We start from the raw sequence: 15,598 nt of genomic DNA, 5'->3' as shown, positions 1-15,598 counted from the left end.
ATTAGGTGAAGTATCAATCGTCAATACCCTTGGATCTCATTAACTCAACTCATATACGTAACTCGAATACTCCGTTTAAGTCGAAATATTTTGTTAGTCCCGCAAAACTTTCCACTAATAGTTTGTTTATTAAAGTAAACTAAATATCCGATAATTCAAAGTGAACATGGTTATCCCTTCATCGTTTAATATGTTAATGCCCTGTTTCACAATGGCCTTACAAAATATCTAATATGCAATTAGGAAGTCTCGTTATTATGTCAGGATAAATAACCAAAACATGACAGCCAATCAAGATATGCGATATCCGTTCTAATTTTTATTTTCAGACTCACAACTCAGCCAGTCTGTACATGAATGACCAGATTTGATAAGTTGAGGTGTTGTTACAAGTTAAGCCCTGAACCATCTGCTCTTTAAAATGAACTTCCGGTATCGCACCTGTCACGTGTGCAGCACAAAGCGAATGTAAATTGTCTCTATACTGAAATCTCAGACTTCCCGTATTTGACGTTGGATGCGAGGTCTCAAATATCCACTTCCCTGGAAGCACATCCTTAATTTGGTCACATTCGCCTTTTCGCAGGTAGAAGTTGTTTGAATCAATATAAATACACTGATTATCGAACATAAATTCACCATGCTTTGAAAATTTAAATGAGTTTTCGGGGATGATTCTATACTTAAAGCATGCATATGTCATTCCTATGTAGACGTTGTCATCCAGTGCAACGAAACAAGCTTTAGTTCTCACATTTGTTATCTCCCCATAAAACATGGCGTCGGTAGGGGGCACTTTCTGTTCCGGAAGTACATTCTTGAGAAACCAACTGAACGATTTGCAGTGTAATGTTTTTTTCAAACCTTTCTGCATTATGATCGAACTTTTGTCAAATTCAGGAAGAAACTGATTCCGACCTAACGTTACCCTATAAAAGACATCTTTGTATTCATCCAACCACACCTCTGCTACTCTCATAAGATTTTTCAGAATGACTGTATTGCGATCACCGCCAAAACTGTAGCTCTGAACGCCTAGTTTAAAGAGATGCCCGACTTTGGAGCAGGGGACGGTTAAAACTCTTCCAGCACAAAGCCAATTCTTGAAGGAAAGATCAAAGTGCTCTCCTCCCCAAATGTCCAGTCCTTGGTCGAAACCTCCGATCTTGAAGAAGTGGTCCCGTCGTACGGCGATCGCATTCCCGACCAGAACAGGGGTAACAAACGGTTCAGTTTTAGACTTAGTGGCTAATTCAACGAATCCAGGGACCTCGAACCAGGCATATCTACAAAAGAATGTAAAGACTAGATAATTAGCTGAGGGTGAAGTTAGCATATGCAATCAACGTGATATAGGCCGTCTATAAAGCTGGCATCACCACCCGCCTTGCACTTTTATCAGCCGTAATGGGAATACATCGCACGATTACGTGGAAGACCAAGTTAGACATGATATCCGTAAGGCTGTGTATGTTACCAGACAGAGACCGTACTACATTATCTATATACTGAAGTTGTAAGTGCGAGCAAGTGGTGAAGAATATAAGTCTTTTCCACCCGATGTCGTAAAAGTGCATAATACTACATGTACAACAATGGTTTTCGTGCAATGGGAGACTGCAATTCTTCTGCGTGCAAACGCATACTATTTACGATACAAGTGTTGATTTCGCACGCAAAAGTATAACACACGCAATGACCTTTTATTTTCCATGTCATTTACCACCCATAATGAAAATTAATTTACTGTTTTAACAGTAACGATCGATTTCATGCTATAGATATCGTTATCATACTGCATACCCACCTAAGGTCCCAACCAAATCCGCCTCTAGAGCGGCGTTCCCCGTCCTTATAACTGAAGTACTCCATAGTATCAGCTTTTATGATGTCCACGTCCGGCTGTACGATGGCAGTGCGTTCTTCTGTGAGCGCGTGCAGAATTGGTTCCAGCCAGCGCGTGTTGCACTCCATATGAGCATCAAAGAAGACCAACACGTCTCCGGTGGCATTTAAGGCCCCCACCATCCTGGACCGGACTAGTCCCGCCCTCCCGAGGTTCCGTATTATTCTGGCTTTAGGGACCATGGATATATACATGTCTAAATCACCTTTCAGGTAGGACAAGGTACTGGCGTCGTCCACGAGGATAACCTCCCGGAGGACTTCCGGCGGGGATCTATCTAGGATGCTGTGGACAGTCCGGAGTAAAGTGGACAATGCCTCGTTATGGAAAATGGTCACTACGGACACGCTGAGTGATGGATCATAAGGAAACTGTGTGTAATGGCATTGCGGGTTGCGATTGTCCGGAACTGGACGTCGGAGAGACAGGCTATCCCCGATAGATACGTTATATTTAAAGCGGGTGTTGTCCACCAATCCCCGGTGCCGAGCTAGAATGGTCTGAAGGGTCTGCTGTAGATGTGATGTGTAGATGTCGTCCTTCAAGGCACCCAACCTGTAACACAATGATGTCTTTGTGGGAGTCACTGTGGAATGTCACTGTATAGGAGTGTCTTATTAATATCAGTAAACTGAACAAGTTAGACACACCACTTTATTATTTCCTCAAACGCGTGTCCCTTCATGGTACAAGATCTCTCAAAAGGTTATCGAGCCAGACATCACATATACAGTAAAACTAAACGTTTAAATCATGTTATTAAATTCCTCATATATATCGCCTAAATACCGTGCAACTTGCGCTTGTAAGTAAATCTGACTATTGAAGTTGAAAAGCATGCAATTTAGACTGCAAAACTAATTATGCATCCGATTTCTAGAAATGTTTATGAAACTTCTCCATGTCGTTTTCAAAGAGCAGGCAGTCATTTTTTCTATATCTACCTGCATTCCAATGCTGTGGTCGACCTCCAAAATTCCCTATATAGCTCGTGACCACGGTATACACCTGCATGAGGTCGTGTCTCAGCAGGATAAAATGTGGTCGGTGCTTCTAAGCTGTCAACTTGTTTTTTTAATCTTATTGCCAGTGAAAATAACGAATAAAGAACATTTCATTATTACAAATAATTCGTCTAAATATCTACATATAACACCAAACAACCTCGGAACAAACTCAAGCGAGTTATCTTTCCTCGTACTTAGTTCTACAACATCACAGTGTTTTTGTATGTAATCATCACAGTGTTTTTGTATGTAATCAGGGAAACAAACATCCAAAGTGAAGTGTTAGACTGAACTCACGTGTGGCGATACACATGCTTTATATGGGGTGTTCGGCGAGCGTGTTGAAATGCTGGTAGAGAACTAAAATGACTACCTTCGACAACGAAATAAATGACTTATAAAATATGAGTATTTTTCTCAATCTGAATTGAATTAGTATTGAGCAAAATTGGGTCAGATGTCCAACCGCAATGACGATTAAATCGGAACGTTGTCAAAACACAGGGATCTGAGAATTAGTAACAGTCGGTTAATATAATTATGGACCCACCTGAGTGCCCATATACCATTTACGTATTAGGGGTCTAGGTCAAATCTCGGTACAAATCATACTCTATATAGTTCTAAGCAATGTCTAAAAATGACTTATGGACACTCTAGTCGACCCATAATTATAAAAACTGACTGTAACTTATTCTCAAATCCCTGTGTGTCTGACCACAAATGTTTATAAGAGCAATGACGTATACATCATATACTTATAAAACAGCATAGAACCGATGATACCATCTACAATCTAAGGCAAGAGCTCTCTTAACAAATTATGTATAGTTGACACACATAAAAGAAATGTATTGGCAATTTAGCCATCGTTGCAATAAATGCAAATATGACCCCAACATATGCTAGTGTACCTTTTTTCAGCTATGGATGCGTATCTGTAGTCACTTATGTGACTTATGCTCGGTTTTGTGTCTTAAAGATGCTCCACCGCTGACAAATAGTATTTTTTCACTATCAAAAACAAGAGCAGACGATTTAGTATTTTACTTCAGTTACAAAAGTTACTTACTTTACACCATTACCACCATTGAAAAGCTTGAGCTTCTAATTTTACCTCAAGTTAAAAATATGAAAAATAATTAATTGCATCCCGAAAAAATGTGGCACTATATCCTACATGGAAGGAAGTACTGATTGCGCATGCACCAAAGGCGAAATAAATAATTTTATATTATTTTTGTGTTAATTAGACATATATATACATGATCAAACACCAATTATTGTTCAACTGATGAATATCATTTATGCTCTGTCGGCGGTGGAGCATCTTTAGAATGAATGAGCCTTATAACACTGTTATAAACGAATGGCGACACACGTGCTGCCACACGCATGACACGTGTAAATTGACGTGCTGCCACACGCATGACACGTGTAAATTGATAGAACACACTGTATATGCAGTGACAATAAAACATATCACCACTCTACTATACTTTATCTACAACGAACATGCAAGTATTATATCGGAGACAGTATACCATATCCTGCTTTCTGAAAAATATCAACCTAAATAAGAGTGCTGATTCGTGACGAAATTACTAAGGCCTATCATAGCATTGTACACTTACCTTGCTGTCTCGAAATGCTGCATACTGAGGGTATCTCGGATATCCCGCTCTATCTGTCGGGGAGAGTTTGGTAAAGATATCAGAATAATCCATGTCTGTCCGACAATGAATAGAAGCAGAACAGGCAGCAGCCCACAACGCCTCGCGAGACCCAACTTCGCCATCGTGCTACGCACGTTCACACGAGCGGAACAATATCTCTATGTTGACATACTTGTCATGGCCCGAAAGCACGTGAGTGTATTCTTATATTTATTGGTGTTTATGATATGGAATGAAAAGACCGGTAAATAAGATGCAAGTACAACCAGTTGCATTTTATGTGCGTTTATAATACCATCAAATAAGAAAATAAATATTTTAAACACATACAGAAACAGTTGAAAGTCGTTTTCATCTATGAAATACACAGAAACTTGATATTTGTGTATATATGTTTAGTATTTAGCATGTACTCGATAGCGTAATACCTTTTAAATCACACGTTTTAAATTTAAAAAAACCCCGATGAAACTAAAGTTAACTCCTCTGCTGCTGATATTTGCGTCATAGTCCATTCTATCGGTGGACGCACGTGACCTCATTATTGAATTACTAGTAATTTCCGAACTACGGGAGACTGTTAAGTGTCACACTGAAAGAAGATATCAAATCTTAATAGCTACGTTGCAATATAATAACGACAAGTTACAAAGTCATAATAGCAACATTACTATAAGTCAGTATTATGAGGTACTAAGTCGTTACACATAATATGTTTTTTCGATGTGACATTTAAAGCGAATAGTCGGGCAAAGAAGGGCTAAAATCGGTAAAATGGTGTTAATATATCCAGTATACTTTCTTATGAAATAGAAAAATAAAATCTCCCATCAAAATCGCTCTGTATGCGAAGAAATTAATATTTGTTATGGGAATCCTAATGCGTCCTCCCGACCGGCTATCAGTGCAGCTCAATCTTAACGCATGCGCAACATCCACCACTCTCCGTAGTAAACAAAACATGGCTACCGTAGTTTTGAACCTAAAGGTTTCCGCCAAAACAACCAACTGACTCACCTAAAATGCGAATCATCGTCTTTTCGCAGCGCCAGAACGAAATAACGAAATAATTTCAGTCGCTAATTATCGACGCGAAATATTTCGCCCCGCTGTTTATCGTTTTTCAATCCGATAATCTTCGTCTTTTCTCCTTCGCCCCGCACGCGAAAAGACGATAATCATCGTTATTTCACCTTCGCCCCGCGTGCGAAAAGACGATGATCATCGTTATTTCGCCCCGCGCGCGAAAAGACGATAATCTTCGTCTTTTCGCCTTCGCCCCGCGCGCGAAAAGACGATAATCATCGTTATTTCGCCTTCCGCATTGACATGCGCAGATATAAGTGCAGAAGTGTCTGACTTGTTCTTGAAAAAAATATCATGGTCATAGGAAATTTACAAGTTGTCCGGACAAAGAACCCGTGTATATTGGTTACGATTACAACTAAAATATTGACAAAATCCCAAATCTGTCAAGTTTCATTGATCTTGTGGTTTAGTTGGAGTTGTTGGGAAACCTGTGTATAGTGACCTGGTTAACATTGCAACCAAAATATAAAAATATGCATGAAACTGCATTCATGTCTACACATTGTCCCACACATTACAGCCAAGTTTCATTGAAATAAATACAGTAGTTTAGAAGGAGTTGTTCGGACACATTTTGGAACCTGTGCATAGTAACCCGATTACAAAAGCAACCAAAATATCGACAAACAAAAACTGCATGCACATCTACACATGGTCCCAAACAATACTGCCAAATTTAGTTGAAATCGTATTAGTAGTATAGGAGGAGTTGTCCGGATATTTTTTATACTGACAGACAGACGGACGGACGGACAGACAGACAGACGAGCTGATTCCAGTATACCACCCTATTTTCGTTACGGGGGTTATGAAAAGACATCACAGAAACTTAACTTAGTGAGAGTTTGGCAACACACATATATATGTAGATGCACAATACATATATTTCTATTCTGTGTAAATTGTGGTCATTTTTGTGATGAAATCAACACAATATATATGTATAGTGAGGCCTTTTTAAAAAGAGGTTCAATAAAACTCAATAAAATCTTAATTAGTCTAAATTATTAGAATTAATGAACCAGTAATCAACTTCATATAACCAGGACAGTAGTGGATATATATAATTACTTACTAAACACTTACTCAGAAATCAACAACAATTTACAATACTCTTATGTATGAACAAACGTACCTGCAAAAACAGGCGGGCGAGCCGAAGGCGAAATAACGATGATTATCGTCTTTTCGCGCGCGGGGCGAAGGCGAAAAAACGAAGATTATCGGATTGAAAAACGATAAACAGCGGGGCGAAATATTTCGCGTCGCTAATTAGCGACTGAAATTATTTCGTTCTGGCGCTGCGAAAAGACGATGATTAGCGGGGCGAAAAGACGATGATTATCACCTTTGTAAGGCGAAATAACGAAAAACGAAATGACGAAATGGCACATATAAGCCACCATAGGCAATGGAGCAGCGACAATCCCAACAAATGACTCGGTAAATACAACTTGTTATAGTGAAGAGAACACTAGTTCAAACGAGCACGCGGCTCCGGACCGCTACTGTACGTACATAATGTACCTAGGCCTACTACCCGATACTCCCTGCTCAGCTGATTGTGAGTGAGTCTTCGTATTTTGATCACTATGTAAATAGTCCCTAGCAGTATTTTTTCATGAATGAGTGGTCACATATGGTCACATGTTTCATACCTGTTCCCCAATCGCGTAAAACGTAACCCTGGGGTAAATGGCGGTTCTTTCGTGGGGCCTCTTTAGGGGTAATGAATGCCCTGTATATTTATCAAATGTACCGTTGTAATGCATGTACAGTTAGAATGTAACCGCTAGTGCATTATCAAGCTAAGATTTGTTTCAATTAATCTATAATATTATGCTACCGGTCAATTCATACAGTTCTGATGTATATATTTATAGATTTTTAATTTGTAAATTATTGTTATGTACATGTTCTGGTAGTGTTATACAGATACATTGTATGTAGGATTTACATTGTAGGTTAATTGGTAAAATTGTATTGTATATGTTCTGATATACACATATACATATGTACATGTAGGTTTTAGCTTGTTCTTTAGATATATTTGGAGGACACATACAGTATTATTTCTGGTCATAATAATAAATAGTGTTTGTATATTTATTACAACTGTACCTGCTTCATGTGTATATGACAAACTTTACAGAGTTGAAATGTACTGCAGCCATGTATCATTTATAATTATTCCGAATTTTTGTTGGAACTATAGATAATGAATTTTGTATCTTTTTTGAAACAATATTTGATTCTATCAAATGCATCAGTGACACATTCACAACTTATAAAATGTTTTCTCTAAAATTAAAAAAAATCTGTAGAATGAACCTACATTTATTCATTTATATATATTTGAAATTTATCATTTCAATTTTTGTCATATTCAACAGATATAAAAATTGTTGGTTCTGTTTTTTCAGGCACCATGCATGCATAGTTACATGAATACAGAAAGAGCATCATATGAAGACTGAAGAATGTTGATTTGAGTGCTCTTGAAAGTAAACTTTACCAATATGGACCTAGAAGATCATGAACAGAACATTTAAACAGTATTAATTTATTAAATGTTCCTTTCAACTGTAATCATTAAATAAAATTATGATGCAATACTTTTTCATTGTTTAACTTTGTAGAAATATTTGTTTATATTAGTCCTCTAGATCCAGTGATTATAATTCTTGCATCCATATGCCTGCCCATTTGTTTGTCAGGGCTTGTGAGATAGCTTTTCAATTACTTTTAAAATATAAGGATTTTTTTTACATATAGCAATATAGATACCATTGTCTTAGGATTTCTAAATTCTTCTTTACAAGAGAGTAGACTCAACATATAAATAAAACCATAAAAATAGCAAGTTATCTGAAATGTTACAAAATCTTCTTGTCTGAACCAAATTTCACATTTATTGTCTATGTGTAACTTGTACATAAACCATTTATGTATTAATACTGTAGTAACAGTGATTACAAACACATAGACTAAAATGTAGTATGTAGTACTATGTACATCTGTCTTTGATTTGAGTTCTAAACAAAAAAGTGGTACCTATTGGGAAGTTGTGACTTGGGCGGGGGTGAAATACAGAAGAAATAGCTACACATGGAAAAAAGAAAGATATACAGTACCATATGGATTCAAAGTTGCTCCAAAATCAATGAGACTAAATAACAAAAAAAAAAGCCTTGTAAACCCCAAATATGCAATGACCAGATCAATGATAAAGCACCCTTCCACTTCCAGTTATCTGTAGCTATTTCTTCTATATTTCAACCCCCCACTCAAGTTACAACTTCCCAACCTCATGATTCACACACATACCTGATTGATTGTCATGTTATTTCAGGTTCCTATTCAGGTATTATTCCTAAAAACCAAAAAGGGTATACACACTGTGTACTTTCAAAGGAGGGGAACCACTTCATTCAAAAATGGAATTTACAATTTCATCTTAATTTTGAAATTTTCAATTTAATTATTAATTACTGGACTATTAAAACAGTATAGAACCCCTGGCTACAGACAAAGTACTGTGGTACACATTTCTCTTAATTAATTACTTTTCTTCCAACTCAATCATCTTTTTCTCCAGAGCACAAAAAAGAACTGGAAACAACAGAAAAGGAAAGTAACATACATGTAGGCCTATATGTTTTCTGGAAATATATATGATGTGTTAATTCTCACAGCATAGGCCTACATGAATGTGAAGAATTAAATATTATCAATGTTTGAGAGAATTTCCTAGTTGTAATTCTATAGCAGCTACATGGAATGTACGTTTACATATACACATTGCACAATACATATACATCATAAAAGTTTGTTTCCTTCCAGCTGGACATTCATGTCATCTCTCTCCAGAACTCAAATATTGTTTACAAAAAAAAAGAGACATAGATAATTTAATTAAATCTCTGCAAAAAAACTACACGAATAATTTAACACATATATTGTACTTGTAAAATATCTATGTATGAGCTAATTTATTTTCACATCTTTGACAGCTACATGCATGGACGTTGTGGAACGTTTTCGTGTGGTTTTAAATGGGAAATTATGTTACGATTATTTGTATTTAACCTTCATGATTCGGTTGATGTAAAATACGACGAATGCGATGCTGCAATAATTGCCCCTTGCCGGGGCCCCATCTCTGCATCGGCCGAATATATAGGTGTCGATTTCCATGTATAAAGATGCTTTTATCGAAAAATAATAACAAAGCATTGTCATTAATGTAAGAATACTTCATTTGCATCAAATGTATCATCTCAAAACAACAATTTACATACCGCATTAGTGGTTTATCACACGAAACGAAACCGACACGACTGAGAAACACATGTCCATGTTGACATTTCCACGCAGCCTCGTTTTCAAAGAGTTTGGCGAATTTATATTTAGAACTGTGCTAAATTTACACGGGGCTTCCCCAAAATTTCAATGGTCAAAACTGGACACCGTAAGCAGAACTTGACCATCATTATGGTATACAATGACTTTTGGAAGGCCAAAGAACGCATTTAGACCTGGTTTCCTTTGCCCGACTATTCACTTTAAGGGTACAAAATAAGTAAACACCAACTACTCATCAGAGCGATCTTTGACCAGTTCTAGACTAAAGACTGCAGTACTATACGAGCAAGGGACAGGGGTTCGGCAAACGAAGTCTTGTGCGACCACAATAGGTGTAATGGCGGACAGCCGAGCGAGATTTAAAACATCTACACACATGTGCACAATCACATGGGCTCTTTCAGGCATATTACAGTAAAACCGACTCAGAATCTAATTTCCATTAGCACAATCACTGGATTTTACCCGACATAACCATTATACAAATTTTAATGTTCTACTTAGACCGAATCGTCCTTTTAACTACTTCTGAATTGTAAATCTGTTTTGAAAATTTCTTCATAACTGGATCTTTTTTGTTGTCAATCCTCTGAAATTCAAAGCTGTTATTTGTTTACTTAAAACTCGATCAGTTAAATCATTTTTAACTTAGTATAAAATAAAGTTATAAATTTCCTTATAATTTTCATAAAACTGTATGCTACAATTTCATTTAGCACATTTAGTTAGTAGCAATCATAACGATATGTTCTCGGTCCTGCAGAATGTATACTAAACCTGCATAAAAACCACATTTTTTAACAGTAACATCTAGTATTAAGTGTGTATGGAACTATCTTTATTATATGAAACCAAAAATTTGAAATGATTTTCACAGCTATTCATCAAAACCTTATGGCAATAGATTATAAATGGGAAACACATAATATTAGGTAGGGCGTTAGAATTTATACTTGCCCCTATCATGATGCGTGAAAAGGCGACAAAATTCTTATCTTTTCTTTCCTAACTGACTTTATGTTTCCTAATGCCTCCCTACTGGCACCGCCTCACTTTATGGCCTGGAGTTGAGCGTTCAACCCCTGTGCAGGAAGGCTCTGGGTTCTGTCCCCTTGCCGAGACACACCAAAGTCTATAAAACAGTGGTAGTTTCTTACTCCCTGCTTAGGGCTCAGCATAACGGGAGTAGGGACGACTGGTTCGCCCGTTGTCAGTATAATGTGACCGGGTGGGGTATGTCGCTTGGTGTCTTCGGCCGCATGCTTCAGTGATATAGCACTTTAAAAAGGGCAACAGTTCCACTATACAAGAAGACACAACACGAATATACCACAGTCTCACAAAAAAACTCACCTCCGCACACATACACGCAACACACCGCATACATGGGGAGGCCGAGTCCTTACGGTTGTTAGGTACATGACCCTTGCTGTTAATTCAGGACGTTAATTAATCAAACAAAGAAACAAACAAAAAGGGAAAACAATAGCATGTCGAAAATTTTTAGCCCCAGTTACGGCACATGTAACTTTAATGATTACAAAGAGAAGAAGGCAATATAAAGGTTTTGAACGGGCAACTACTAGAACATTCACATATCCATCTTATCTCCTGTAGAGGCAAGTATATGTACGTATGTGGTGTCGAACATAAGCTATAAACCCCATACTTGTCAAGAAGTTTATGAAACATATATTACAAAAATCAATATATAATTTTATCCCATGTTTTTTCATTTACCTTATTGCAGTATGTTTTTTTTTTTTACAATAAGATTCGCAGAAGCCTATTTGCATCCTTCCAACTGTGTTTGCTGTAAAGCAGCAAGTGGAAAAAGAAAAGACGAGTCTCTCATAGAAACCCTTTTCATCTTTCATAATCTAAATAATTATTATAGAATGTATTTCGGTTTTAATATTCATATTTTGCAGTGAACCTATTGTAAAATTCAATTATACGTTTAAAAAGTGAATAAATCGTCCATACAAAAGTTTATATTGCTTTAGGTGACATAGTCACATGCAATAATATCAATGAGTCCGTTAAAAAAACAACAGTATTGATTTGGCAGACAGTAGTGCATAAGATCCCGCGCATAGAGCGCCGTATTATTACGGTTACCATTGGTGACATCCAGGGCAATGCATAGGAATCTCTCGCGTAAATCAGATCTATATCACATGCTAATATGTTGAATCTATCAAATAAGATGAAATCTTTTTTGACCTCAAAACCTTAAATACATGGTATTGTACTTTAGATGTTTACAAAATTATTTAGAAAACAAGAGAAAATTCCTTCATTCAAGTTCCGAACTTACCTCTGTGTCTTGGGCTTTCACAACCAGGAAGTTTCCAAGCATTACAATTGATTTTTGCGACTTCGCGGCTATCGACGGACTGTAGGTATGGTTATAAACGAATTTGTTCATGCACACACTGCATATATTAGGTAATTATATAGCTAGTATATCCACGGGGTACTTCTTAAAGACTTAACTCATTTGAATGGTGTGTTTTTTGTTTTATTTGTTCTTGTTAACGTTGTTGCTGCTGCAATAGTTACCACTCGAATAAACCGAAAATAAAAATTACTAGATAGGATCCTACCACATTGATCAATCAAAAGGATATATACAGAGAGAGAGGAGGAGAGAGATGAGAGAGAGAGAGAGAGAGAGAGAGAGACGGGGGGAGGGGGGGTAAATATTAGAATATTTCCTTACCTTGAGGGTTAAGACAGAAAAAAATCTGTGACCGAGGAGGATCACGACTATCTAATTTCGAGGCTTGCCGAGGTTAGACTCTGCCGTGACATCTCCTCGCAAGGACACAGATTTATCTGCCCTATCAGTATAGGTAGTAGGTAATAATTTTTCTTTTCTGTCCCTGTAATTATCCAAGAGTTAAAAACTGCCTTCATAACAATGTTTAACATTTTTTAAGTATTAAAAAACTCACAATTTGATACAGTATATTAACCAAAATTTATGACTTCGCTTTGGTTGAAATCGCGTATGTTGCTCCTTCTCGGTAGTGATGTTTTCCCGTCGTACCTTCAAGGTATGGAAAGAGCATATAAATGTAACCCTGTTTTAAACAACTGTCCTTATAAAACTTCATTGACGATAATGGAACACGTAAAAATTTAATTTTTACAAAATGAAAAATGAGCTTCATTACAGATTAAAGGGTATACAATTATGGAACAAATCGCATTGCTTTAAAAAAATCTATATCGCTGCAGATCAATTATACTTTTAACATTATCATCTATATTCAGTTAACAACAGAATTGTAATTCCAAAATTAGTCCTATCTAGTTATAGAGTTGATGATCTTGCATATCTAAGTTGATAAGGCCTAGTTCTTGAGTAACATGCCACAATTATGTATGTAATGGATTGCCTCACTACATAAAATCCCTATAATACCGCAAAAATATCGCCAAACACTGCAATTTGTCATCTGCGAACTTCTTTAAGTGCAAATTTCCTAGTCCCCCGAACCTAACACCACATGGATCACCTTTATTGACTGAGGTATCATTAATATTTATAATCACTCTGCTAGGCCTTCAGACCATGCGTAAATAAGCACTAGACAATAGACTACAATTACCTATAATACAATGTATTCACTATTCGTCCGTCGACGTGTCATTTGTTTTTCAGTAGTGTGTGGGTTTGCGACTTTAATATTAAGTGTAATACACATGGCGTGTGTTTGCGAAGACAGAGAACGTCTCGTTCCCTGCATATTGCGTTAGGTAAATGAAGGAACTCTATTGTGTTCTATTTTAAGGCATACAGAAAATTCCACTTGGAGAATTACCCGATTTTCTCTCATACGAGAAATTTTTTTTAATCTACATTTATGTAACAGGGCGAGAGTAGTAAAGCCACCAGCCAGACTCGAACCCGCGACCCTGGAGTTTTACTAGTCCCTCCGATTTACGAGAGACATCCCCCCTAGCGCGAAGCCAGAAGGCGACCGTATCACTATTGACGGTTTAAATTAAAATTAAATTAAAACCCACTACATTTATGGCATAGATGATAGACTGTATATCTGACATGTTTGTTATTACAAATCTAAGAGGATATGATAACTATTTCAGTTGTATCTTTAAAATATACGACATTTATGCGCATGTATCTAAATTGTTAAGCTACTAAATTGATACAAGCGAATGTATTATGTGTCGGTCACGTTCTAGTCCTATATTATACTATAAGTTGTTTATCTATATTATTAGTTGGTGTTTTTTTCTTAAATTTTGTCTAATATATAATATCATGCAAAAAATAATAGAAATAAAAAAAAAAAAAAATGCCTTATAGTATGGCAGGTTAAGTTGACCAGTTGCGTTTTGTCTGTAACGCGCCGCTGTGCACGCCCGTTATAACGGCAAAATCGGCACTGGACAAAGATGGTGGCATATGGGGGAACTACTGTATAGGCATAATAGTGTAGAACAATATCTATATGACCACTACTTCTGGCATTCCCTATCAGACTAACATATTATTACAACTCAATCACTTCGAAAAACAAACGATACAATCTCAACAACTTTGAATTTACTTTTTTATTCAAAGTCGACTGAAGGATGTACCTTGAAAAAACCTTAAAATTTTGAACCATATTTATTTAATAAATATATATTTGCTTTCTTTTATTTTCGAAATGTGTTATTTTGTCGATTTGGGTTTTAACTAGAATGTATTTTGCAAAAGCAATAAAGCTAGGCAGTGCTACAGATGAAATACAACAAACACAACATGAAATATTAACAAATCCCACGTCATTGTTAAGTATTTTAAAGATGATCCACCGCTGACAAAATGGTATTTTTTCACTATCAAAAAATAGGAGCAGACGATTTAGCATTTTTCTTCAGTTACAAAAATTACTTACTTTTACACCATTACCGCCGTTGAAAAGGTTGAGCTTCTAATTTTACTTCAAGTTAAAAATATGAAAAATAATTAATTGCATCCCGAAAAAAATCCGTGGTTATATATCCTATATGGAATGATTGCGCCAAAGGAAAATAAATCCTTTTTTATTATATTTGTGTTAATTAGACATATATATACACGCTAAAACACCATTTATTGTTCAAATGATGAATATCATTTATGCTCTGTCGGCGGTGGAACATATTTAAATGATAGCGTTGAAATTCGAAATAGTAAAGCATTACGGTTAAGAATGTATAATATATACGCGGTACCAGTACCCGAGCCAATGTCACGTACGTTAAACAAATGAAACACAGAACCACTGCGGATTTTGTGAAATTATTTTTTTGGCAGGACAATTTACCTTATAATGTAAAAACACTACTGTAAGAGCGATTTGAGTAGTTCTTGACAGAAGTAATTCCACGAGCAACGGCCAGGGTTTGGCATACAAGATGTCCGACTGCAATGTGTAACGGCGGACAGCGAGCGAGTTTGAACATTTCTCACACAATTCACCATAATTGGCTTTCCTGGCATAATACAGTAAAAGTGTTAATGTAATTTGCAATAGAGTTTGTCACCGATA

At 36.6% G+C, this 15,598-nt stretch overlaps 1 protein-coding gene across 1 annotated transcript; it reads right to left on the bottom strand.

The window, feature by feature from the left end:
- Positions 1-286: 286 nt before the first annotated feature.
- On the bottom strand, positions 287-4,765 carry LOC138322750 (polypeptide N-acetylgalactosaminyltransferase 1-like). The gene is made up of 3 exons (XM_069266835.1): positions 4,548-4,765; positions 1,808-2,461; positions 287-1,286 (listed from the first exon to the last, which is right to left on the bottom strand). The coding sequence occupies exons 1-3, from the start codon at positions 4,709-4,711 to the stop codon at positions 332-334; spliced, it is 1,773 nt and encodes a 590-aa protein (XP_069122936.1). The 5' UTR covers positions 4,712-4,765; the 3' UTR covers positions 287-331.
- Positions 4,766-15,598: the final 10,833 nt, after the last annotated feature.

Source organism: Argopecten irradians, chromosome 5, assembly GCF_041381155.1.
Source record: "Argopecten irradians isolate NY chromosome 5, Ai_NY, whole genome shotgun sequence".
Classification (NCBI taxonomy): domain Eukaryota; kingdom Metazoa; phylum Mollusca; class Bivalvia; order Pectinida; family Pectinidae; genus Argopecten; species Argopecten irradians.
The sequence above is the reverse complement of the archived record's forward strand: the minus strand, read 5'-3'. Positions and strand labels throughout refer to the sequence as shown.